We start from the raw sequence: 26,376 nt of genomic DNA, 5'->3' as shown, positions 1-26,376 counted from the left end.
TTTTTATCCTACAAAACCAAACCAAAATAAATTGTTTGAACCGATCTCGATTTGATTTAAGCTTTTTTTAAAATAATTTTTAATTTAAATATTTTTTTAATGAAAACTAAACCAAACAGAAAAAATAATCACCTTCAATTTTGACCAACTATATAAAGGAGCCGTCCACCAAGATGCGCGTAAGCCCAATATTTTGTATGTAGGTCGCTAAAAATAAAGGTGGGTCCAAGACAGACAATGCTAAAAATATAATATAATTATTACTCGAAACTAATAATTGGCAAGCCTTTTAGGGTGCTGCTATTACTATATGTTAGCAAGTTAAATCCCAATAATGAAGAAAAGAAAAGAAAAATTGATAAGAATTTGGCATAGAATATCACACAATAGAATAAGCAGATTGGTTTTTTTGTTTTTTATCCACTGAAAGCTAGACATATCACGCCCAAACGACAAAAAAGAAGCACCGCGCGCGGTGTCTGCCTCTCTCTTGAGATATGGAGTAGAAAAATGAAGCACCGACGTGCTAACCATAAAGGTTAGCAGAATATTTGTTCATAATTAATTAAAACTTCATTGAGATAATTTATTTTCCTTTCATTTTCTTTTTTAATTGCCAGATCATCAACCCATCTGTGTACTACGTAAAACTAAACTCTCCACCTTTCCTTGTTAGTTAGTCCTTTGCGCGGCTGGATCGGTTTTTTTATTTTTTTAAAAAAATTATTTTATTTATTTTTTAAATAAAAATTGGACAAGCTTAGAATCAACGCGTTATCGAATCATCAAATAATTTAACGGCTGTCATTAATCTCCGTCAAAATTACGCTCTTCGCCTCTCTAATTAGGCACCACACGGGTGCTCAGTTGCAATTTCACAAATTGAAAGTAACAAACAGGAAATTGCCTTGTCCCTTGAACCGATAAAAACCTTAAACCATAATCCTCCTTTCTCTGTATAAATACCACATTGTCTGTCTCTCTCTTCTTGTCTTCTTAGCTCCCTCTACTTGACAACTTTCAATAACAATGGCTTCCAAAACCTTGGCGTGCTTGATGCTTTTGGCTCTCTTAGCTGGTTCAGCCTTGGCTCAGGCACCAGGAGCAGCACCGACAGCTCCACCAACCAAATCACCATCTCCTGCACCCGCTGCACCTACAACTCCACCTCCCGCTCCAACTCCCGCTCCATCAGTCCCTGCTCCAACTCCCGCTCCATCAGTACCTGCTCCAACTCCTGCTACCGCTCCAACCACATCTCCTTCCTCGTCTCCAGCCACCCCACCACCTTCTCCCTTGGCCCCTGGTGGCGGCGGCCCCATAGCCATTCCTCCAAGTGACACCGCTTCTCCTCCATCTCCTTCGAACGCGGATGGCTTGAACAGAGCCACGATGGCTGGTGCTTTGATTGGAGTGGCTGGTGTGTGGTCTTTGTTGATGTAGGAGATCTGGTCATGGATCGGATGTTGATTATTATTATCATTTTTATCAATGTTTCATTTTAGTAGGGATTTATTATTGTTATTATTTTGAGTCGTTTTGTAGTTTTGTTTATGGACGGTGATGGTGGTTCCTTTGGTTTATTTTGACGGTGGAGATGTGATTATTGTCATTGATTGCTCATCATGTATTCAAATCATTTTTATTAGTCTCATCTTTTGTTTAATTACTAGGTGCTTTGTACTTTCCATCTAGTTATAATTGATTGCATTTGCGATTTACTTGATGATCTGGATCTGAATTCCCATTTTGATATTATCCTTGACCTTGCGAGGGAGACACTCTCTGAGTGAGGGAGTGAGTGCGAGAGACAGAGATTGGAAAAAGTAACGTAGAAGGTTTCGGGGCAGTTGTTTTGTCTAGCTTTGATGGTAATGGTAATGGTGACGTGGTCTTGTTTTACTGGTTGTTTGTTTTTATTTTATGTCTGGAAACTTTGAAAAATATAAAGCAATTTAGGTTTGGTTGTCATGCACGTGGCCACAGCTGTAAATTGAGTTGCTCGGGCTCATGTGCTTTGCCAACAGAACAGACACGCGAGAGACTGGTGATTTTTTTTAAAGTGTGTTTTTTTTTCTAAAAAAGTATTAAAATAAGATTTATTTTTTTTATTTTTTAAAACTCCTCTATTTTCTTTTGTTGGTTGTTACATAGGTTAATATTAGCGACTTATGAAAAACGAACCATGTTCATAATTTAATAGCTACATATGAAAAAAATAACTAGCTAGTAATAATATTTTTTATATATATATAATGAAAGAAATTCTGATAATGGGGTGGGTGCTGTACACATCATGATGCCATTTGCGGATGTTGATGCTCTTTCTTATATCAGTGGTCGTACGACAAAGTTGGTGCGCTGCCCGCTATCACTCGAAAAGAAACGAGAATCGAGAACCACGTGCCCCACTCTCTCACTTTCTATTTCCCTCGTGTGCGACGGCACGTCACTTTTCTCAAAGTGGATTTCCGGCCAGTTGACAAGTGGAACCTCATCACAAGTCCACATCTTCTCATTGGCTGAAGCGATCCTGTTTTTCCTATCGGTACTCAAAAGCTAAGGTGCAATAATTTAGCTACTTTATTCTTCCAGCGATAAAGTTCATTAAGTAGTTTTCGGTGCGATGGTAAATCGGACAACTATCATATTATTTAAAAATAAGAAAAAGTTTTAATTTTTTGAAAAGATAGATATAATTATGTTTACAAACGCTCATTTAATATATTAAATTAAATCAGACAATTTATTCTATTTGTGTTTGTGTTTGATAAACATTAGATAACTTAGAATAATATATTCTGACAAAAACCCTTAGTTATTTTATTAAAAAACTAAATTACAAACCAGATTGAATTTTAAAATAAAATAGATCTCGAACCGGTTCTATTTCTTATACTTTGTAGAGTCCATCTATAAAATTAGATCTTGCATGTAAAAATCAAGGCATAACCTTAAAGATTTCTAATAAAATTAAAATAACAAAAACGTATTTTTTATTTAATAAGAAAATAAACCCTGTATAACAAAACAAACCGATATTATTTGTAGAAATGATTTCATTTAATTGATTTTTTTAAGGATTAAAGCAAAAGCTTTATAGTATTTTATTGTTGTGTTGACGAGTCAAAAGAAAAGACTTTGCAAGAAATTGTTTTGCTATTGGTTGGAAGCAAAGGGTATATCCCACTTTTTTCTTTTTTATTTTTCAATTTGATAAGGGTAGTACTTTACAATATTTTGATTTTAAAAGCACAACAATTTTTCCTTAAACAGATTAATATATAAAAATAGATATTCCTTGATGAATCAAATATTTTCTTAGATCAAAAGTAGATAAAAAAGCCTGCTAGCATAGCAATTAGTAATAATCTTGTCAATTTTATTCTGTTTTGTTTGAAATAGTCGAAACATTTCATACCAATTTAAAAAACAGAGTAATTTTTCTTTTATTTTAAATATTGATCAATTTTGGATTTTTCAACTAAATTTCGACCAGAATATTTTGGTTTCATTCCACTTGTTCCGTTCCGGTCTTAAAAATCCATTTGAATCAAATTGAACCTGGTTCAATTTAATTAATTAAACCACCCAAGTATAAAAAAATTATTTTTCATTACTATTTTCAATAAAAAAGATATTAATAATAATACATAAAATTATTATTACTATTTTCATTAACAATGATATTAATTTTTTAAAATTATATTTATCACTAATATATATAGTTTATATTCATGTTTATACTTTGTAGGAATTTGAGCAAAATAAAGGATGTTTTAGATCCCATTAGCCTTGATAAAATTGACCTACCTTTATATTTAAAATATTTATGTTAAAACATTTTACTTTCATAATATTTTGATATTTTATTTAAGTTGAATTACTTTAAGTTAAAAATATATTTAATCTTGACTATTTAGAAATATTTTAAAATTCAAAATTATATTTATTTAATATTATATTTATATTATATAATTTATAATTAATAAATACTTACCGAAACAGAATTGTCAATTTCGTCATCCATAATGAGGAATGCTCCACGACGTGGGGCATAAGAAAAGATGGAATGTCATTTTCTTACAAGCCCATTGGACTAAAGCACTAAGGTACCTAACGAGGTCCATAATGCAATTTTGATTTGAGCTCGTTTTTCATTTGTGAGCTCTCTCGAGATGACCATTCAACATTCTGTCCTTGAGATATAGTTGACGCTTGTTTTTCCTATTCTGTTTGGTAAACTACTAACTTAATTATTTGTGCTACATGTGATTTTATTTTATCCAATGAAATAAAATAATGTTATTCAATTTTTTAAAATTTTATAGTTTAAAAGAAATTGATGTATGCACATAAACCTGTTTATTTAATCTATATAAAAATTTCATTATAAAAGACATTATTTTCATAACAAAGTAAAGAAAATGTAATTGGCATGAAAATATTTTTTTTTCAAGAAAATTTATTTAGGAAAGATTTTTTTTGTTTGTATGAATGGCTCAACAAGTTTATCTACTTAAAAATTACTTTTTTTCTTATGTGTTTTTTTCAAATAAAAACATAATATTTGTTTTTTTGTTAATAGCACGTTTTTTTAATAAAGACTTATGATGACTTGAAAAAGTGAATTTAAATAAGAGGAATTATGCTAACTTATGTGGAAAAAAAAAAAGAAATAGTTAGTTTACAAAATTCTATAAGAACTTCGTAATAAAAGTTTAGGCATTTGATTCTCATTGAATATACATGAGAGTTTTGTTTTTAAAACAATAATGCATATTAGTTTTATATATAACAATTCATAAAATAATTGCTAACATAATCATTAAAACCCCAAATACTACCATTAAAACCTCTATTTTTATTTAAAAAGTATAGTATCATCATATTATTTTTAAAATAACAATGTAATTGTTTTATTTAAAAATATATTTTTTTTGAAATAATTAAAATGTAAAAAAAGAGAAGGGCCAACTCAAGTGCGCACATGCTTGTACCTATGCCCCCCTGTTAGGCCCTAATAAGAAAAAAACCTAGGCTTGTACACTTGTTTTTTTAACTCAAGCAGATAACATTTAACAACGCATCGTCTACTTGAGTTTTATGTTTTTTTTTTTAAAAAAAATATGTTATCTACTTGGGCAAATGATGTACTGTTCATAGTAACAAAATTGGGGTTCAAGTAATTTGAATTCTAAAATCAAAATCTCAATCTATTTTTCATCTAAAAACAAATATTTATAAAAAAATAATAAAAAAAGAATTGTCTTTTCTGTATACTTTTCTTAGAAATCTTAATAACTTTATTTTCAACCTTAAAAACACCCTTCAATAATTCTCAAATCTCAAAATAAAATAAAATAAAATAAGATTTATTGGTTCTAATTTACTTTTCATGGCATGATTAAAATCTCTAAACATCTTTATTGAATTCTGCACTTCAATACAAACCCACTGATACCAAAATTGATTTTTCTAGTGGTTGAAATGTAGTCAACCAAAATATTTCTCTTTCATCTTTTTTTTTTTTCCCAACAAAGTTCTCTCCCATCCTCCAAAACACAAGGACTACAAATATATTATAGGGCCCAAATTAAAAAGTAAAATAATAAAAACTAACCTATACTTTTTCATGCCTCTTGAATGGTTAAAAAAAACACCATGCATTTACTATAACAATCTATAATAAAACAATTAGGGAAGTTATAGTAACTGTAATAGTTTTTTTCCATTATCTTTTTGTTTATTTTGCAATAGTAATTGTAATAGTTTTTTTTTTCAATTTTCTTTTTGTTTATTTTGTAATTTATGTGTCAAACCAAGAAAAACTTCAAATGGATCTAGGCCTCTCCACAACTATTTAATCAGCTTTGAAATTAATTTTTGAAATTGGGTCATTTAATTTGTAGTTCACGTAATCTTGCAATACAAGTTCTTTTTGTTGAATAAGGGATCTTTTGATGCTTAAGTTATATATATATATATATATATATATATATATATATATATATAATGCAAAGCTCTCAGGTAGGCGTTCGCATTACTAACCTGTAAAGTGAAGATTTAGGTGGGCATCGTACTGATAACTTATAAGATTAAAATTCAATTGGGGGGTTAAGAGTTCCTAAACCTTGTTAGGCATGCCATGTCTATCTTAAACCTACCAATGAAATAAAACAAGGCCAGTTGCATGGGTCTAACTTGATACTATGGGTTAGGAGCTGAGCCTAACCCTTTTTTTTCTTTTTTTTTCCTTTTTGGCATTCTATTTTTTTTTTTTTATCTTATTCACTTACTCTTCATATTTGATATGATGTATTTGATATTTTAATATTTATGATAAATTTTTATTTAAATTTTAACATTTTTTAATTATGATGTATTTGATATAAAAATAATAACACTAATAATAAATTGTTCATAAAAATTCAATTCAATTTTTTATTCATGATATTTTAAATAGATTTTTAAAATGATTTTATCACATTTAGGATGTCTTTAACTTTCAATCACACATAAATATAGACATGCTATTTTGATATTTTTTAAATTGTTTTAACAATAAAGTAAATAGTTTTGGCTAAATTTATAATATCAAGGAATTAAAACCACCTAACAAATATAGTTTTTAAGTTGAACATTATAAATCCTTTAACGATGGTTTTTGTGAATTATGAAATGCAGCCAAATCTTTTTACCAGTAATGATTTAACCAAATTAGTTTGAAATTTGAAACAACATTATTAATCTTGGTTGATATTGCGCTTCTTGAAACTTTTGTCAAATATATTTTCTTTTATAACATATTAGATATTCATTAAATATAATCCATAAATTATTGATTTTTAATTTTTTTTATTGTGATTTGTTTATATAATTTTCTCAATTTCTTTTGTTCTTAAGTTTCTTTGTATAGATATGTAAAAATGATTGATTAATAATTTTTTTAATTTTTTAATTGAAAATTACTTTCACAATTATAAAAAGTTTTTGCTTATAAAATAATACTTCTCATAAAAAAATATTTGTTCTCGGAGTAAAAAAGAAATGAATGAAAAAGAAGATTAAGTTTTGGATTAAAAACATATTTGTTTCCTTTTCAATTAAAATAATTAAATTTTTGGTGATTTTTTTTTTCTGATTGTGTTTTTTTAATCAGTGAACTATGATACTAATAAAATAATTGTTTTGTTGTAAAAAAAACTATATTACTAAGAAAAAAAGGGTTTGATGAAGAAAATAATAGTTCTCTTTCATAACTTTATTTGTTGTCTTTCATGTAAAAATATATTTTTTATTATTATATAATTAAATAAAAAAACTAATTCTAAATAAAAAAGTTATTAAACTCGTTAAGCTCATGATTCAGGTCATGTTAACTTGGGCCAATCTAAAACGTCGTCATTTCAATATATATTTTAAAAAAATATATAAAAACTATCTCATTTTGAAAATATATTTTTTCTCAAAAAAATATTAAATCAAATTTTAATAAAATTAATTGAATCACAAGTAAACTCCAATTCATTTTAATATGAAACTCAAGTCCACAGGTAAGTTGATCCACGGGAGCATACCAATTTTAATAATGCTATCAAAACGTTCCCAGTAACAGAGTGTATGCACCTATGTAGCCTGGACATAATGGAGAAAAAACACCCAGGAACACTACAACCAATCATAAACAGCACGGGCTCTTTCGTAAAATTTTACAGTAAAAGTTGTAGCAATGTTAAAATTTGGGATATGACAACCACTGTACCAACAACATAAAAGTTGTAGTAATGTTAGCTGAACAATCTAACTTTCATGGTCTAAGTGGTCTTATATTAATCTTAAACATTTTGGTTATTAAATTATACTACACATTGATTCTTTCATTTTTATTTCTATGGAATTACACTTGTTATTCAACATTATCATTAATACTACTTTTATACCTAGAAATTAAAAAAATAAAAAAAAACATTTTGCATTACTTGTTATATTTTTTACTATCACCAAACTTTACCATTTGTATTTAGTAATTAATATTTATTTATTTATTGTAAAGCTTGTAGTGGAAAGTTATGACTATTGTTTAATTAATCATTTATACTTAAAGGTCTAATATGGCATGCGTAATTTTTTTTTTTTGGTATATTCTAGTCTTGATTGATCTTAAAAAAAAAAAAATAATAATTGACTTTATTTTTGTACTAGATTTTACTTTATAAGAATTGTTGAAATCTCAATTGCCTCTCTAAGCTAAAATGCATGTATTGCATGGTGATCACCTAATGTGCAACCTTAATTCTACATCTACCAAAAATCTGGTTATAAGTGATGCTTTTATAACCATTCATGAGCAATTACAACTTATTCAAGCCTAAATAATCAACATTTCTGAATTCTAATAATAACATCAAAAACATGTTCACCATAGACACCACCAATATAACTATAACCATAAACAAAGTAAAGTGATCACAACAATGATGATCTTAATGAGTAAGTCATGGGACATATCAAAGTAGAGGCCCTTACTTTTAACGGTTGTCTTTAACCTTGGATTCTCACTAGGTGGATTGGAGATATGGATCACTTCTTTGATTAGCCTAACTTGTTTAAAAATAGAAATGTCAGATTTTATTAGATGAAGCTTAGTGGTACCACTTAGCTTTATTAGAAGAGTGTTAAGTACTATTTAAATAGAAAGGCTGAACCTTCTATCACTAAATAAGTAAGGATCAAACAAATATTATTAGAGAAGTACTTACCTTGATTATAAAAAGGTAATCTTTTAAACAAATAGAATAATTTTTGGCAAGGGAATAAGTACATGAGTGAGTATATATCATAATTTGATGAGTATAAAATGAGATGTGAAGTGTGACAGGATGAGACCGGGGCTTGAATGATGATATTAGAAAAAAGGTTATGATTTGAGGTGTTTCCACTCTTGACCAAGTCTATACCTTAGTATAAGATTATGAGTTGGTTACATAATGGATGAAATATTAGGAAAGCCTATAACACCCTTATTAGGTCTTATTTTGGGAATAATGGGTATTTTGCCCAACAAACCAACTCTAGCACTGCATAACTTTCTAAGAAAGTTAAGGGAAAAAGAGCTCTCAATAAAGAGTTTAAAATGAGTTCATGGGTTTCTTATTTTAAATATAAGACCCTATTCATTAAGGAAAAAAATGACATAAGTAAAGAGAAAAACTAGTGATTAAATGTATGAAACTAATCATGAAGATTTTCATAGCATAGACAGGGAGGATGAGAATGATAATTTACTAGGTTGTATTTGATCTATATCCAATCAGGTCAAGTAGCTCTTTATAGAGTTAGAGATAATTAAGTTAGGTGAAGATGACAAAAAAACTAGTGTTTTTTCATATTTATAATAAGTATAGGTATAAAAGTTAAAGAGCATCATTGATACTGAGAGTTATATCAATGCAAGATCATCTAATATTATATCTCATGTAGGCTTAAAGTATGTTCCATACCTTAAAGCTAGATAACATGTCATTGGTTGATAGCACCTCATAACAATCAAAAAGAGATGTTTATTCCGTATCAAATTCCTAAACTATCACAAAGAGATTTGGTATGATGTGATTTCAATTAATGGAGGACATGTTATTTTAAGTAAGCCATCGCTATATAATTTGGATGTCTCCGTTTTTAATCATTCAAATTCTTGTTCTTTCACTTTTAAAGATAGAAAGATCTAGATCATTCTATTACCACCAAGGTTTAATGATTAAAAAAAAAGAATGTGAAAGAAAAAAGACCTAATATAACAAGTCTAAAAGAGCTTAAGAAGGTTCTGAAAGAGTTTTGTCTTGTTTATTTTAATTGTAAGTGAAGTTCTAGAAAACTCTAAAAAACAATTGTCTGAAAAGGCAACTATGGTGTTGGAAAAGTTCAAGATATTTTTCCTCAAGAGCTTATTAATTCCTTACCCCTTATACATAAAATCCAACATGCTATGGATTTTATATCTAGTGCTACATTGTCAAATTCACTATTATAGGATGAAACCCACTAAACTTGTGGAATTGTAAAAACAAATCAATAACTAGTATAAAGGGTTTTATACAGGAAAGCCCAAGTAATTGTGTTGAACTTGCTCTTTTCTATTTTTAATCATTAGCCGCTATAAAGATAATTTTTGAAGGATGTGTATGGATAATCGAGTTATCAATAGAAAAAGTTTTAAGTACCATTTTCCAATTTCTAGGTTGAATGACATGTTAGATGTTATAGTATAAGCTAGAATTTTTATGAAATTAATCTGAAGAATGATTACTATTAAATTAGAATATATCTTAAAGATGAGTGGAAATTGTATTTAAGACTAAGGTTGGGCTATACAAGGGGTTTTGTTCATGTTATTTGATTTTTCTAATGCCATATGTATTTTATAAACCTGATAACACAGTGCTTTAACCTTTCATGAGTAAATTTCTAGTGGTATACTTTGATGACATCATTTCTAGAAGACCAAATAGCAATATTTAGATCACATTATTGAGGTTTGCACCATGTTAAGAGAAGAAAGTTTATTTGAAAAAAATAAAAAAGTTTTCATTCCTTGCCATTCGTGTGATTTTTTTAGAGTTTATAATTTCCTATGGAGGAAAAATTTCAAGCAATTGAAGATTAACTCAAGCCCAAGAATATTCATAAAGTCCATAATTTTCATGGGTTTGCTACTTTCTATGATCATTTCATCAAGATATTCAACACAATCATGTATCATATCATAGATTATTTGAAGCAAAGCAAATTTAAATAAAGCAAACCATTAGGCAAGACATTTAAAAAGGTTAATAAAAGGATGATGAAGGCCTTGATGATGAACTCTCCAACTTTACTAAGATGTTTGAAAAGGTGTGATACATCCAGCATTAAGATAGATCAGCATCACCCCATTACCTATTTTAGTGACAAGCTTAATAACACTAAAAAATTTCTCAACTAATGACAGGAAGTTTATGTAATAGTTCAAGCTTTATGCCATTAGCGCCATTATCAATTACTACAAGAGTTTATTCTTTACTCAGATCATGAAGCCTATCGTTGGATTAAGTATTTGCAAGCATATTTGTTTATCTTGAGACATAAGTTTAGAGTTGTGAATAAGATTGCGACTGTTTTTAGTTGCCAAGTTACGTTGCTATTTGTGATGGGTGTTAAGTTACTAGGTTTGAGAGACTCAAGGGGAACTATGAATCATAACTAGAGTTTAGAAATGCATACATACCCTTGAGAGATGGAAATCACTCTATTGTAAATGGAAATCTCCTCTTCTAGTCATTGATGCCCCGCATCAAAAGGTTAATTCATTCTTTCTCTCTTTGTAACTATCCAGTCCCACTTTTCCATCCTCAACTATTTTGTTTCTTGATTGATTTCATTTTACCTTTGCAAAGAATGATCCCCCAGTTTTGGCAACATAAAATGCCCTATTCTACATCCATACTGAACAGCCAAGACAAGCATAAATATCTAAACTCATGATTCTCACCTCTAATAGCCACCCCCAAACACATACCAGATTAGATGTATGGTTACATCAATAGAATTCAAAATGCCTAATCAATTCGAGCTATTTGGAAGTTTGCCTCCAATTTCTTGATTATAAGACCGTTTACTGGCTAAGATTAAGAATCAGTGTAATTGAAACTTCTGACTAATTATATCCAAAACAAGGGAATTCTATAAATTCTTCAGAGGTATATCAGATATTTGTGTTGAATTTCTCACATCAGATGTTGTCCCCTTTCTTTGACATGTTAAATTTAAACTTAACAACCAATCTCCGGCCAGCAGCTGCTCAGTAGACTTCCTACTCCCCAGGGTAAATCATTTTAATCCAAAAACACAAAAGGTCCAATTCTTCAAACATGAACCCCCAACAAATCGTTCAACTTTTGCTACAAATGTTGGGATGATTAGAACCAAACAACAATATGGATGAAACTATAGCTTTAGCTGAGATTTGGACGGCAAAAACTGTCATACAAAACATGCATTACACGTTAATGATGGATAGAATCAAATGTTTTGACAAAAAAAAAATACTAGTAAAATATAGTGGAAGTTGTGTTATACCATAAATACCAGTTTCCACCATTAAGGAAACGTAATTATCTTATAATTTACCATCAAACAATATATAGCAACAATTGGATTATTCAAGTCCATATGAATGCACAAAACCAAAAACATTATAATGGCATCAACCTTATTCAAACGATGGAAAATGATAAAAACAGCCATCACTAAAGATCACCATAAAGCAACTAAGGTCCCCAAACCAAAAGGACTGAATGTAGAAACAAAATTAATAATAAACCACCAGGAGAATATGACAAGGCCACAATTAATATTCAATTTTCAATTTGTTTATGATTATTTGCTAGTCCGAGCAGTCTCTATCAAATGAATTACTGGGATCAGATTCACTATTTCCCTGTGACTGTTTTTCATTTTGTTCTTCAGAGAACTTTGGCTGGAGTAGAATGCGAATCTCAGAGACACAGGCCAATGTTGGATGCTATAAGAAGTGTATATCATTCAAATCTGGTTATAGACCTAAGATCCGCCCATGTCATTCTGCAAAATCTTTGTATTCACCTGAGACTACTTTGCAAAATCATAGATTCCTAATAGCATACACAAAATCTATTCCATCAAAAAATAAAGGGCAGGCATCAGGCCTGCAGTATTACTTGATGATATTGAATATAAGAGAAAGCATAACAAAGAAATTATATAATTGCTTTCTAATCTTCAGGAACAAATTTAAGAAGTTTTATTACCTACAAAATTGAAGCGAAGGGAAGCAAATTAAACACTCTCAGTACCTCGCAAATTTTCCATTTCAATTGTCATTAGCTGTATCTGCTTGTACCTTTTCAGATTCCAACTCACCCGAAGTACCATCAGATTGTGATGCATCTTCTTTTCGTTGTTTGACAAATTGTCTACTGCGAGCAACTCTAAGTTGCCTTCCCATGAATTCCTACAGGATAGCAAGTTATCACAGGGTAAGTTCTTCACTTTTAAAACACTGTTAGGATTCCAATAAAGAAGGAAGTACATTCACAATCTGTTATGACAGAAGCAATGTAACATCATTGGAATCCAGTATTACCTTCTCGGAGAAAGTAGAAATGGCGTAATCAGCTTCTTTTTTAGTTTTGAATGCCACAAATCCATAACCGGAGGGCCTTCTAGGATTATCATGAAATATAATTTCAGCAGAAACAACATTAGCACCTTCTGCAATAAAGAACTCCTTAAGATCTTTCGACTTTGCTTCAAATGGCAAATTCGCTACAAACAAGTTGAACGTTGGCCCTGGCTTGGGTGGTGGAGGTGGTGAAGGTTTTTTCTTTTTTGCCTTTGCATAATTCATCTTCAAAGTACGGCCCTCGAACTCCTGAAAAGCATTTGTAAGAAAGATTAAAATGTTCAAGTTCATAAAATCAAAGAAAAAAAAAGGCAAGACAAAAACTAATGCACAAGTTAATAGGTTTTCGACAAGCTAAAGGGAAGCATAACTTGGATTAAGGTACATATCCAAATGGCATATTAAAATCGGTTAATCCTTAAAAGTTATAACTCTCAATCTGATTTCTCCTCTTTCTCCAATAAGGCATGCATTATGACAAAAAGATTTCATATTCCAAAGAAGGAAAGAATTGAAGATAATGTGTTTACATAAGATTCGAGGTTATTAAGAGCAGCAACTGCCTCTTCAGGGGAGCCCATAGTGACAAACGCCAAGCCCCTGTTTCTTGTCTTGCTATACATTGAAAGCTTGACAAAAAAAAAAAAAAAAAACCCGCATCACTCGAACACCCAGTATAAAAAACCCATGTAAGAAAACAACAAATAAAATAAATTCAAGAAACAGAAATACCAACCTCAACATCTACAACTGTTCCAAACTTCTGAAACAGAGCCCTAATGTCTTCTGCAGTACAATTCCATGGAACATTCGAAGCAAGCAGTCTGGTTTTCGAAAACTCTTCTTCTTTTTCTTCAGCCTTTGATTGGTATTCGGTGACAACATCATCAAGTGAAGAGGAATCAACAACCGGGTGGTCTTGAGTTGTAGAAGAGAAATGCAAAAGGAAATGCCTGAATTTGTTGTTGTTTCTAATTGGAAAACAAAGAGAGTGAGATAATGAGATGTTGTTGGTGTTGGTATTAAAAGTAAAGTTGTTAGGCTGGTTATGGAGAGAAGATAACTTGGGGGTTATTGGATTAATGGAGAAGGAAGGCGTTTTTGATGAGAGACAACATGGAAGACGAAGTGAGGCCATGAGTGAGCGAGCGAGGGAGGAACCACGCTTTGGGTTTTTTTGTCTGATAAGGTGCCCTGATATTGTGATTGGATAAGGAGGCATGAAGATTATTGCTTGGGGGCTATTAAAACGAGGTCGTTTTTCACGCAACATGACAATGTTCTCTCTCTCTTTTTTTTTTTTTTTTTTCTCTTTTTTCTTTTCACTTTTCTTTCCATCCATTTCCCATAGCACTTTTGTGCATAGCATCATTAGCTAGTTATAACTAGCTAGCTTCCAGGTACTGTTGCAGGTAACTTTATAGAGGTATTAAATTTGAACCTTTTTTCTTTTGATGGGCTACTCCACAACTTACGAAAGTCCAGCTCTAGAATTCGGCGCCCTTAGGAACAATAATGGGGTCAAGTTTCTCCATCTTGTATGCTCCACACTTATGATAGGAGGAGGACTGCTAGACTCTTTATTTATATTACAACTAGGTGATTCCAATCTTGCTTGATAATCTCCAAGATGTAACACGTAGATAGATTTTTTAATAAACCAAAAAATTAGGTAACTTCCATAGTTATCGAGATGTATTGTATACTTTCTAATTGTTTTACCATAAAAAACATAACATAATTTACATAACCTGTAATCTCGATTAAAGATACCTTATGTCTTTGCCCGCAGCTTATCATGACATCTATTATTATGACCCCAAAGACTTTCCAATTGAAATTGCTACTAGGCAACTCTTGCATCTTTTCTATCAAATGTTGATCACCCAAGCTTCCTCGTCCCTCTTTTTCCACCAACTTCGAAGGCTTTTGGTTAAACCACAAAAAATCATTGAAGACTAGTTTTTTTTTTCAATATGACTTACCATCCATATGTACAATAACTGCGTGTAACATCTGATTGCCCATTTTCTAGTTTTATACAATGGATAAGGGTGAGGATGGTTTCATCTAATATAGTTGCAATAGGATTAACTTGGGTGTTTTCATACTCCACAAATGCAACAACAACTTCAAAACTTATTACACTCATTAAGCTTGGAAACAACACAAGGTCAAATATGTCAAAAGCAACTAGTCTGTATCTTTCTATCAGGGATCCATGTTGTGACTTATTCCTCTCCAGTTTAGCTTCTAATATTTTCCACTTCCATGCACTAGCATTTTTCTCTAAAAACTTAATTGGATTTAGGATTTTGAGCAATTTTGACAAATTAGGGATTACTTTGTCACCTCTTAAAGGGAAATAAACCCTATACATATGGTTAGGAAACTCCATCAACATTCTATATTCTCCCACAACAGGACACATATCTACATTCCTGAAGGAGAAACACCTATAATGAGGATCACAAAAGTGAACAAGAGCTTTAAATGTCAGGTTCAACATTCCTACCCACATGATTTATATTAATCACCCATACATCAAAAAAAAAAATTACAACCTCATCATTATTCTAGACATGGGGCTTCAATTTCTTCACGTCATTTATAGCATAATTCAGGGTTTTGATCTATGACAGTTTTCTTATATCATATCTACAACAGTTTTCTTTTGATAGTTATAACAGTTCAAAATTTTGCACATATTCTACAATGGTAAATTTAGCAGTGGTGGTCATCTTATCATTCACAAGTCCTATAAATCAAGATGCTTCATGGTTAAGCTTAGGCTTGATGCAAAACAACTATTATGGAACATACACCTTAAAGGTAGGTTTTAGTTCTTTTATGTGGGACAAAAGGTATGTTTACTACTTGGTCTCTAAAAAGGTCTTTTTTGTCCTAGTAATCACCCTCGTTGAGACAATATAAGGCTTAATAGGCAATGCAATGGTACGTGTATAGTCATTACCAGTCTAAGCACTTAATAAAGAGTTAGGATTTATACAAACTTAAACTTTGACTAAAAGTCATAAGATAAGTTGTTGGTCCCCCATTTAACCTAAAGCTTTTTAGTGCGTGCTCTCACAGATAATATCAGTGATGCATGAATGTCTTTGCATGACAAGATGTAAAACGAATGCATATTAAGGCTTTTAAACAGTGTAAACCAATCATAGCAGAAAAATAAACAAACATCACTTTTCACATAACATAAAAAAAACAGCTTAGTCAAAGGATCCACAATAAAGTCACCATTTTGTAATACCCTCTTTGTGAGGTCATGACATTGCAGTGAAACTTTTCAGGTGGTGATCTAGAATGTTCTTTGGTTGGAAAAAGAAGTTGTGCACCTAGTATTATGGTTACTAGGAATTTAACTAGTCTTTTAAAGATTATAGACAAAAAATTATTTGCGTAAAGGGAAGATATTAACACTCCTAGTATGACCTACCTGAGGTAAATTGCATTGTTTTTTCTCTTTATTTGCTATGGTTCAATGATGTTTCTATTTCTATTATGAAGGGTTTGCTATAATGAACAAACCCTAATTTCCTACGTTATGAATTTGGTCTAGAATGATGAAACGTCATCAATTATCATTAAGATTTTTTTCGAGGTGAACTTAGAATTTTTGGCTATCATGTCATTCCAAATAATGTTTCGAATAAAATTCCTTACAACTTTTTTTATCCATATATTATGAGTGAATGAGTTGTATTAGCACTCATCGTATGCCCTACCTAAGGTAAATTGCATTATTTTTTCTCTTTATTTGCTATGGTCCAATGATGTTTCTATTTCTATTATGACGGGTTTGCTATAATGAACAAACCCTGATTTTCTATGTCAAGAACTTGGTTTAGAATGATGAAATGTCATCAATTATCATTGAGATTTTTTCCGAGATAAACTTAGAATTTTGGCTATCATGTCATTCCAAATAATGTTTCGAATAAAATTCCTTACAGTTTTTTTTATCCTTATATTATGAGTGAATGAGTTGTATTATTTTCAATAATATTTTGGATATTAATCTCATACAAGTTTTATATCCGTATATTAAAATGAGTAATAATAAATTATTACCTCTAATAATATTTTGGATATTAACCCCTTTTAGATTTTTTATCCTTATATTAAACGTGAAGAATATTTTCTTTTCAAAAATAGATTTTTAATATTTTTGAAATATAAACTAAAATTCTTTGGAATTTTACAAACTTGTTGTAAAATACATGCAATATTCTTTTTTTAAAACATTTCTATATATATATGCTCAAGTAATTTTAAGGATTTTTGATCATATGCAAGAAAAAAAGAATTTTCTTTAAATTGTTTTCTATTATTCTTTCAGGTTTTGTTCGGTAAAAACCTATTTTTTGTAATAAAACTATCCAAAACAAGCCTAAGAGGTATTTGCTAAACATGCCCCTAAAGCAAAAAACCTTTAGCAAAAACATTGTTAGTCAAACAAAACCTTAGCCATTTGAACTGACATTTAACCAGACCAGGTTGACCTGGCTAGGTTGACTAGAGATCCTTGGTTCGATCTTAAACCGAACCAAAGATTTGGGTTTGACTGGAAAACAAATCAGAAAAAAAAGCCAAAAATAGATTAAACATAAAAATGGTCAAAAAAGTCTTGAAAAAAACAGATCAAATACAAAAAAAAAAAAAAGAACACAAAAAACATTCAAACCAAAATTCGAGCAACATGAATTCTAATCAAGGCTATATTTCATGAAATAAAAAGGAAAAAAAAAAAGGATTGAAGTTAATCACTAAACAATAATCAAGCATTAAACATTGATTATCAATCAATAATCACAATTTAGTGAAAATAAGTTTCGATTTAAAATCAAAACCTTATGATTAAAACCCCTAGAAAACCTCTTATTGAGACAAATAATCCCTATATTATTAATTAAAAAAGTTGTTCGAATGGTTTAGTGCAAAGAATTGAACCACAACTGGTCCAAATTATAGGGCTAAAGTAATGTTCTTGCTAAGAACATGAAGCATATTGCCTTCAACCCAGCCATTACCTAGAAATATAAACCTAGCCACTATTAAGCCTTCAAATTTGACATCTTTGACATCTTTGACTTCTTAAACATACTTTCTTCATTCTAACAAGTCACACTATCATAACCAAACATATTTGAATAAAATAACTAACAAATAACATAAAAAATATGCAAATAATGCAAGAGGTTCCAATTTTCAAAACTGTTAACTTAAAATAGCCTATATATTTATGTAATTTAGATTTAAAATTGACATCTTAACACTTAAAAGAACCTAAAGAAAAACCAGAAACTCTTAACATGCATCAACAAGCTCTAAAAAGACATTAAACATCAACTGCCATATTTGGAAGAATACAAAAACCATTTTATTCTATCAAAATCAGTCACAAAAATATTATCTTGGCATCTAGTAACATTAATAACAACTTCAAGCAAGATTTAAATAATAACAACAAACATTTGATTTTGAAAGAAATATGGCAAACCTTTGATAAGAACCTATTGAGAAGGCTTGAAGTATAAACACACAAAAAGATTAGTGGTTTTGTGAAAAGGGTATCACAACCATCAATGACTAAGTGGCCTATTATTAAGACTTTTTCGAAGAAAATCTAATGTAAATGTCATCGAGGACCACCTAATATTAGTAGAGGAGAAGTATACATTTTGTTTGGATCCATTCTTGCTTAGTTTTGAGGTATGTAGCTCTACATTCATTAGTTTAAAAGTGTTAATCTGATTCGTCTAGAATCAGAAAATGTAGTGATGGTTGATTGGGGACAAGATGTTGTTGAGTTCGTTGAAGAAAATAGGATGTAAATGTTTGATAGGAGTAGCTGATCTTTGTAAACGGGGTGTTTCTCAATTTAATGGTAATGGTTACAGCCAAGGTTGTTAAAATCACGTTTTGACTCGTAAAATCGTACGATTTTACGAGTCAAAACATGCTTTACGTGTTGAATCACTTGAAAAAATAAAAAATGGGTGAAATCGGGTTGAATCGGGGTGAAATCGTAAAAATTGGATGAAATCACGCAAAATCACGATTTCAGGACTGATTTTGCGATTGTGCCAAAATGATGCGCTGAAACAAAATTCCCCCCCTGGTCCAGCTGTTAGGCTCCTATTTGCTGTGGAAACAGTCACGTGACTGTCTTCTCTTCAGTTCAGTCTTCACAAAGCAAAATTCACAAAATACTATTTCTATTTTCCAACCGAACAAATCCCTAATCGCCTAATCCCTACTCCCCTTATCTAATTAACCAACTAGGCATCGGCAAGTCGACAACCACAAAAGCGGTGGCGACGATCTCCATTCTCCATAAAAGTGGTCACGATCTAGTCTTCACGCCTTCTCTTTCCTCAGTGCTCACAATCCAGTCTTCATGGCAAAGATTTTAACAGCGACGATGATCGCCTCAACAGCTCACGGCTTCAGGCTTCCTCTTCAATCTTCATTAACAGCGGCACACCGGTAACAATCTCCTGCAGCTGATCTAGTCTTCATGCCTTCTCTTTCCCATCTTCAACAGCAGCAGGCGACATCGGGCCTCTTCACCAGCAGCCGTTCAGCCATCATCATCAACGGCTCTTCACCGGAAGTTCATTTTGCCTTCATCATCATCACTGTAGTAGTTGAATTTGCCCATGTAATAGATTTTTATTTTGCCCTGTTAACTGTTAGTCTGTTACCCATTTTGATTTTGCCCGATTCTGTAAATTGTATATGTATAATGTTGAATTGAATTGAATTGAATGGATGGACTAAATAGAAAATTGGATGGATTGAATAGATTGAGTGAGAAAATTGTTGAATGCCACACTGCCACCGTATATATCTTGACTGAATTAATAGTATTAATCGGGTGAAAATTGGACTGAACACTGTTGAATTGGACTAAATTAAATGCCATTTCAGTATTATAGGATTGAATTGAATTAAATTAATGGGGTGAAAATTGAACTGAAAAGTATTGAATTGGACTTAATTTAATGTCATTTCAGTATTATAGGACTGAATTAATTGAATTGAATTAATGGGGTGAAAATTGGACTGAAAATTATTGAATTTGGCTGAATTGAATACTGAATTAATTTTGTGAATTGTTATGTATAAAAAAAAGGTTAATTACAATCATAAAATGTTTGAATTTTTATTTGAAGCATGAATTTTTTGTTAATGTATTTTAAAATTCCTTACGATTTTAGGATCCGAGTTTGTATTGTAGTTTCCGTGCCATGTCAAAATCGCGATTTTAACAACCTTGGTTACAGCCCAAGAAGTGGTAAAAAATACCACATCAATTTGCCTTAAGGAGCCTAGCCAAAATTGCTAAAGAAAATACTAAAATTAGGGTTTTTAATTTGGGATATGACAAACTTTAATTTAGTCTTTGTTCTTCTAATTACTTTTAATTTCACCTATAATTGCCTTTCAACTTTTAATTGCATACAATTTCACCCTTGTCAAACTCAAGTGTTAACCCCAAAGTTGACCGCTTATTTCATTTTAGTCCTTGGTTATGAAATTGTGTATTTTGGCCTTTAATCGATCAATAAACTTTTAATTGCTTCAATTTGATCACTGATTCAATCAATTGTAACCCCTACATTCACGCACGTTTTTTAGTTTGGTTTTTAATTTTGGATTTCTTCAAACAAGTCTCTCATTACTCATTAAATTTCAATATTTATGCAATTAAACACCTAATTTAACCAAATTAACTCTTTAAAATTACAATTTAACCCTTAGACTTTAATTTCTTTCAATTAAAGCCACAATTAACTTCAAAAATCAATTTTTATTGCAATTAAACCCTTAATAAATTCAACTAAACCTTATAAAAATTTCAATTCAGTCCTTAAATATTCAATTTTAAATTTTCCTTGCCAATAGGGCCTTTATCAGTTAATTTTTTCAATCTTGTGTATTTTAATCTTCCTCAACCATTTTTTAGCATTTTTCTAGATATTTTCCATGTTCTCCTCACTGAAAAATGTGTTAGATATAATGTAATAAAGGATGAATTGTCCTCTTAATAATTTTCATATCTTGGTATATTAAGTGGAATATAACAAAATACTCTTAATGTAAGATCAATTATATCAGTGAGAAATATAATTGTTGTTTTGAGAATTTACAAAAAAAAATAAATTATTTAAAGTCATTTGTTTAGGACTAAAATGACATAATCGTGAAAATCAAATGAAATCTCTAAGCAGAGAAGAATGTGAGTACTGTTGTTTTAGTTTATATAAAAGGTTGAATAGTTCAAGATATTATACTAAATATTTGACTAAATAAAAGTGATAGTATTTCACTAAGAAAAGTTCAAAGCAAAAAATTACTTATCCTAATATAATGATCTACTGATAGTTATCTCTTTATGAATCTTTGAGTCTTTTGTGTTGGTAATGTAATTTTATGAGGAATTGCAGGAATTTTTTTTAATAATGGTTAATGGAAAATTTAAGGCAAATTAAAATGAAATTCTGCTTATTTTTTTTATAGTTAAAGCTTTGTTGAAAATTATTCTCCTTCAATTTTTTTAATACGGAATGTTAACATAATTAAAATAAATCATTGATAAATGAAAAGTTGATCTAAAAAAACACATGGTTGATATATTTTTATGAAATCTAAAACTCCTTATCTCTAGTAAGAAAAATACAAGATTATCTTATAATTTATATAATAAAAAGTTGAAAAATTATAAATGAGTCTAAACAAAATAGTTTGAGTTTAACCTGCATGTACACAATGGACTCGGTCCACAGCATCTCAAAACATCCCGAATGCATAAAGTCTACCCATAGCCCATCAGCAATAGAATTGGATTGGACCCAATAATTTGGGTTTAACCCCTTAAGTTCATCCATTAGAAAGCTTCATTTTTTTATTTTTTTTTTGCATATAGTGGGTTCATTAAAAAAATTGAATGAAGTTCATGTTCTGTCCTGAGATAATTTTATAGGCAAGGCCCGATATATGTCTTTATAAACCATCCAAATAGGCAGCGAATATAAATCCATTACTACTTTACCGATGCTTATAAGCCTAGATCAATTGCCGCTCAAAATTAGGAAAAGATAAGGAAAAAAAAAGAGGTCCTCAAAATGTTCGATTAACGGGTGGTGTTTTTTTTTTTTTTTTTTTTTTTTTTTGGGGGTTCTGATGAAAATTTGCTCTGTAAGTGGAAGCTTCAATCTTTAAAAAAATACGACCAAAATACCACAGAAATGAAAAAGAGATTAATTAAAAACTCATGTCTCACGACTCTAGAAAAAAAGGTAGCTTCTTTGTTAGTTCAAGGGACTTCGGCATTAATTATTAAGCGCCTGATCGATGATTTGAAACTCACTCTCAATGGCTTCTTCATTAGTTCAAAGGACTCCGGCATTCATTTTTAATTCAGCTGCCAGCTAATTAATAAAAGAGTTTTTCTTTAAGCCTCTCGATTAGTCTGTTATTCCTGTCTTCTTCTTGTTTTCCTTTTACTTTAGTTTTTTCCAAATAGGGGACGGCCATGAGGTTTTCCACTTTTAGTATAGAAAGGATCGAGCAGATCTTAGTTCCTGTGGAGCGCAGTAATTTTTAGTGTTTTTTTTATTAGATTTTTTTTATTTAATTTTATTTCTTCCTGAGTTTAAATTTTACGTGGAGACACATGAAACTATATTTTATTAAAATCTTATATCAATCAAAGTTTAGAAACATATTATTTATATTAGTCAAAATTGTTGTTACTGTTTTGATAAATTCATCAACAAAATATTTTTTTTTAACTATTTTTATTTCAATCAGTATAAATCTATAATTGATTAATTTTGGATAATAAAGGGAGAATAAATAAGGCTTATTTATTCTTTAAACTTGCGCATGAGTTTAGGTTACAACGGTTCCTATAAGGTGTTTGAAATTGTGATAGCGGTTGCTTTTCAAAATATTTTTTATTCCAAAACTCATTAATATAATAATTTATTTTTGACATTAGCAACTTAAAATAATTTAAAAACATCAAAAACATATTAATTTAAAACAAAAAAAATTAATTTTTTTTAAAAACGCTTTCTGACCGCAGTGCTAAACACTGCCCTAATGCTGCTTGGATTCATTAAAGAATTGAAGTTCATACTTTGCAAGGATTCCAATTTCCAATTGGACTTGATGTGGTGACCCCAAGGGCATTTTTTTCTTGGGTTTCATTTTTTTTTTTACAGGTATTCCTATCACATTAACGAGACTAAGAGGAGATAATATAAGAAAAGAAAACTCTAGCAATCAAAACAAAGTTTTCTAGTTGAGTTCCTACACTAAAAATTTTGGTCAAAACACCATTTAAGAGAGCCTAAAGATTTCGGCTACATGGAGAAATTCTAGCATGAATACTTTGTATTTATTATCCTTTTTTTTTTTTATGGTGAATAATTATTTTTAATTTGGGTTTGTTCTAGCCCATTAGACATTGTTTAGGTGTTTATTCATTATTGAACTTATATTAGTTGATTTCTAGTTTAGGCACACTGGCTTATAACCCATAAGGGGTCAACTAGAGTTATTTAGAAGAGACTATATTATGTTTTTGGAGCTGTAAATTTTAGCAACTTGGTGATAATAAACATGAGTTTATTTTTTATGTTATGGTAAACATCCTTTCTTTGTAGGGACAAAGATTGTACATTCGATTTATTGAAGATTAACTAGCTTCATGGTGTCATTCACATACTTTGAGTTCTTAGATACAAGTTTATCTCTTGGCCCAACTTTATTCCAATACCCTTAATTATTAAGTACAAGGCTATCTCTAGGTCGGGGATCTATTAAACTTAGTTTTCAGTTTTATGGGTTGTATTTAAAATTTATTGGGGGCTGTTTAACCAAGTGATTAAGAGATTCATATCAGTTGGTATTAGAGTTAGACTCTAAAATTAGGTTATATTGTTTTATTTTCCTTGTTTTTGTTTCAATTCTTCTTAGAATTTGAGTATTTGTTTTCGTTGTTGATTTTCTTCATGTCTAGCAATAGGGTTTGCATCAATTAGGGTTTGTCAACAAAAAAAAATAAACTTATTGTCCACAAACTTTTTGTTGTTGTGTTAGAATTAAAAAAATATTTAAATCGGTTTGGGTCAAAAGTTGTTCAATTAGTTTGGTTCAAATAAATTCAGGTAATTTAGAGTTTTCCAACTTGTTTCTAGTTTTGGTCAAATTATTTTTATAGTTTAGAGATAATTTTTGTGTTAGTTTAAGTTTTCCTTATCATTAGTTAATTATATTGTGTCTTCGTCTTGTCGTAAAGTATTTTGCAAATCACCACAAATCCTTGAGTGAAACACAAGATTAGTGTAAACATGTGAGGGAGTAGGTGAAAAATATATATTTCTTTTCAACTAACAAATTTTTCATATTTGAAGATGTTTGAGTCAAGCAATAACATGGCACCGCAAAGTGGGGAAAATGAAATTGTAACTTAGTTGTTAATTATGAATTAGTAGATATATTAGATGGCTAATGAATTTGGATATAGGTTGGAGAGGCAACATGATAATGATCATATTGGGGTTCAAAATAGGCTTAAGCGAAGAAAATTTTATGTTATGAGGGCTGTTAAAGGAGTTAACACTGATTTGGATGAGTTTATGGATGATAATATAAACATGAGTGCTGCTGATTTTGATAATATGTTTATGGGAAATGGGGAATAGTTTGGACAATTGCATAATCATCAGTATTGAGGGGATAAATATGATGATAATTTCAGCTAGAAGGCTAATTATAGGTATTATGCTGTAATGTTGAGTTTGGTGGAAATTTTGATATAATTAAGCAAAAAAATACAATTTTTTCAAAGGAAGAATGATCTATAAGTTTATTTAAAGTGAGAGAAGAAGGTAGAGTGGATTTTTTAATGTCATAATTATCTAGAGCTGAAGAAAGTCAAGCTTGCTATGATTGCTTTTATTGACTATATCATTGTGTGGTAGAATCAATTAGTGACAAACTATATGAGAAATTATGAGAGACGAGTTGATACTTGGGATGAGATGAAATCCATTATAAGGAGGAGATTTGTGCCTAGCTACTGCCATAGAGAGTTGTATCGAAGATTGTAGAATTTGAGCCAAGGTATAAATAATGTAATAATGATACTTCAACTTCTCATAATTATGACATTAGATGCTTTTGTTGTTTAGATTTTGTTCATGTTGCTTAACAGTATCCAAATAGAAGAGCCATGATTATAAAAGCTAATAATGAGGTTGAGACCGACAAGGAGGATAAAAAGAAGAAGATGCTACCATTAAAGGATGTTGATTATGTTTTTTGTTGAGTATCTAGGTGAGGGAGAGATATTTATGGTAAGAAGAGCATTGAATATACATGTCAAGTTGGATGATTTGGAAGATCAGAGGGTGAGCATATTCTACACGAGATGCAATATTTAAAATAAGATATGTAGCTTAATTATAGATGGTGGCAGTTGCATCAATGTAACTAGTACTGAATTGGTGGGAAAGTTGAACTTACAAATTACCAAATATCTCATACCTTATAATTATAGTTGTTGAATAATAGTTGTGAGGTGAAGGTGAATAAGCAAGTTTTTGTTGCTTTTTTTATTGGTAAATATTATGATGAGATATTATATGGCATTGTGCCAATGTAAGCTAGTTATTTGTTGCTTGGTAGACCATGACAGTATAATAAGAAAGTTATACATGATGAGTTGAAAAATAGATATTCCTTTAAGATAGTTGGAAGGCCTATATAACTCTTGTACCTTTAAAAATTAATCAAATATATGATAAGTAACTAAAATTGAAGACATAAAAGATGATTAAAAATAAGAGCTTATATATTAGAGAGACCTTCTTGTCCAACGAAGTTTTTTCAGGTTTTGATGATGATATTATTTTTCAACTTGATACTAATTTGTTTTCTTCATGTGATGATCTTTAAGTTATATATTCAAGGAAGAATCCTTTTGAAGAGGGAGGATATGATATGAACCAAGTCAAGTCCGAATTTTTCCTTAAAATGCCTATTGCAAGGTTGTTAAAATCGCGAGTTAACTTGTAAAATCGTACGATTTTACGAGTTAATACATGCTTAATATGCAAAATCACTTTAAAAACTTG

At 30.4% G+C, this 26,376-nt stretch overlaps 2 protein-coding genes across 3 annotated transcripts; one reads left to right on the top strand and one right to left on the bottom strand.

Moving 5' to 3' along the window:
* Positions 1-930: 930 nt before the first annotated feature.
* On the top strand, positions 931-1,669 carry LOC118050452 (uncharacterized). The gene has a single exon (XM_035060795.2). It carries the CDS (start codon positions 1,030-1,032, stop codon positions 1,441-1,443), a length of 414 nt encoding a protein of 137 aa, XP_034916686.1. The 5' UTR covers positions 931-1,029; the 3' UTR covers positions 1,444-1,669.
* A 9,831-nt stretch (positions 1,670-11,500) lies between these two features.
* Positions 11,501-14,469, bottom strand: LOC118050471 (28 kDa ribonucleoprotein, chloroplastic). Of its 2 annotated transcripts, none has more exons than XR_004687887.2 (5): positions 13,938-14,468; positions 13,732-13,830; positions 13,163-13,450; positions 12,828-13,030; positions 11,501-12,018 (listed from the first exon to the last, which is right to left on the bottom strand). XR_004687887.2 is itself a non-coding variant. In XM_035060823.2 (5 exons), the coding sequence occupies exons 1-4, from the start codon at positions 14,421-14,423 to the stop codon at positions 12,890-12,892; spliced, it is 1,014 nt and encodes a 337-aa protein (XP_034916714.1). In that variant the 5' UTR covers positions 14,424-14,469; the 3' UTR covers positions 11,501-12,018; positions 12,873-12,889. The 2 variants fall into 2 exon arrangements, 1 of the variants encoding a protein (XP_034916714.1); XM_035060823.2 differs by having other exon boundaries at positions 12,873-13,030; positions 13,938-14,469.
* Between the last annotated feature and the right edge of the window lie 11,907 nt (positions 14,470-26,376).

This window comes from Populus alba, chromosome 5 (assembly GCF_005239225.2).
Source record: "Populus alba chromosome 5, ASM523922v2, whole genome shotgun sequence".
Lineage (NCBI taxonomy): Eukaryota > Viridiplantae > Streptophyta > Magnoliopsida > Malpighiales > Salicaceae > Populus > Populus alba.
This window is presented reverse-complemented; position numbering and strand designations above follow the sequence as displayed.

Coding starts and splice junctions, on each gene's coding strand:
- LOC118050452 (XM_035060795.2), top strand. CDS start 1,030: ATGGCTTCCAAAACCTTGGCGTGCTTGATGCTTTTGGCTCTCTTAGCT.
- LOC118050471 (XM_035060823.2), bottom strand. CDS start 14,423: ATGCCTCCTTATCCAATCACAATATCAGGGCACCTTATCAGACAAAAA. Junction 13,451..13,731: donor TTAATAACCTCGAATCTTAT/GTAAACACATTA, acceptor AATGCTTTTCAG/GAGTTCGAGGGCCGTACTTT. Junction 13,031..13,162: donor TTTCTACTTTCTCCGAGAAG/GTAATACTGGAT, acceptor GCTATCCTGTAG/GAATTCATGGGAAGGCAACT.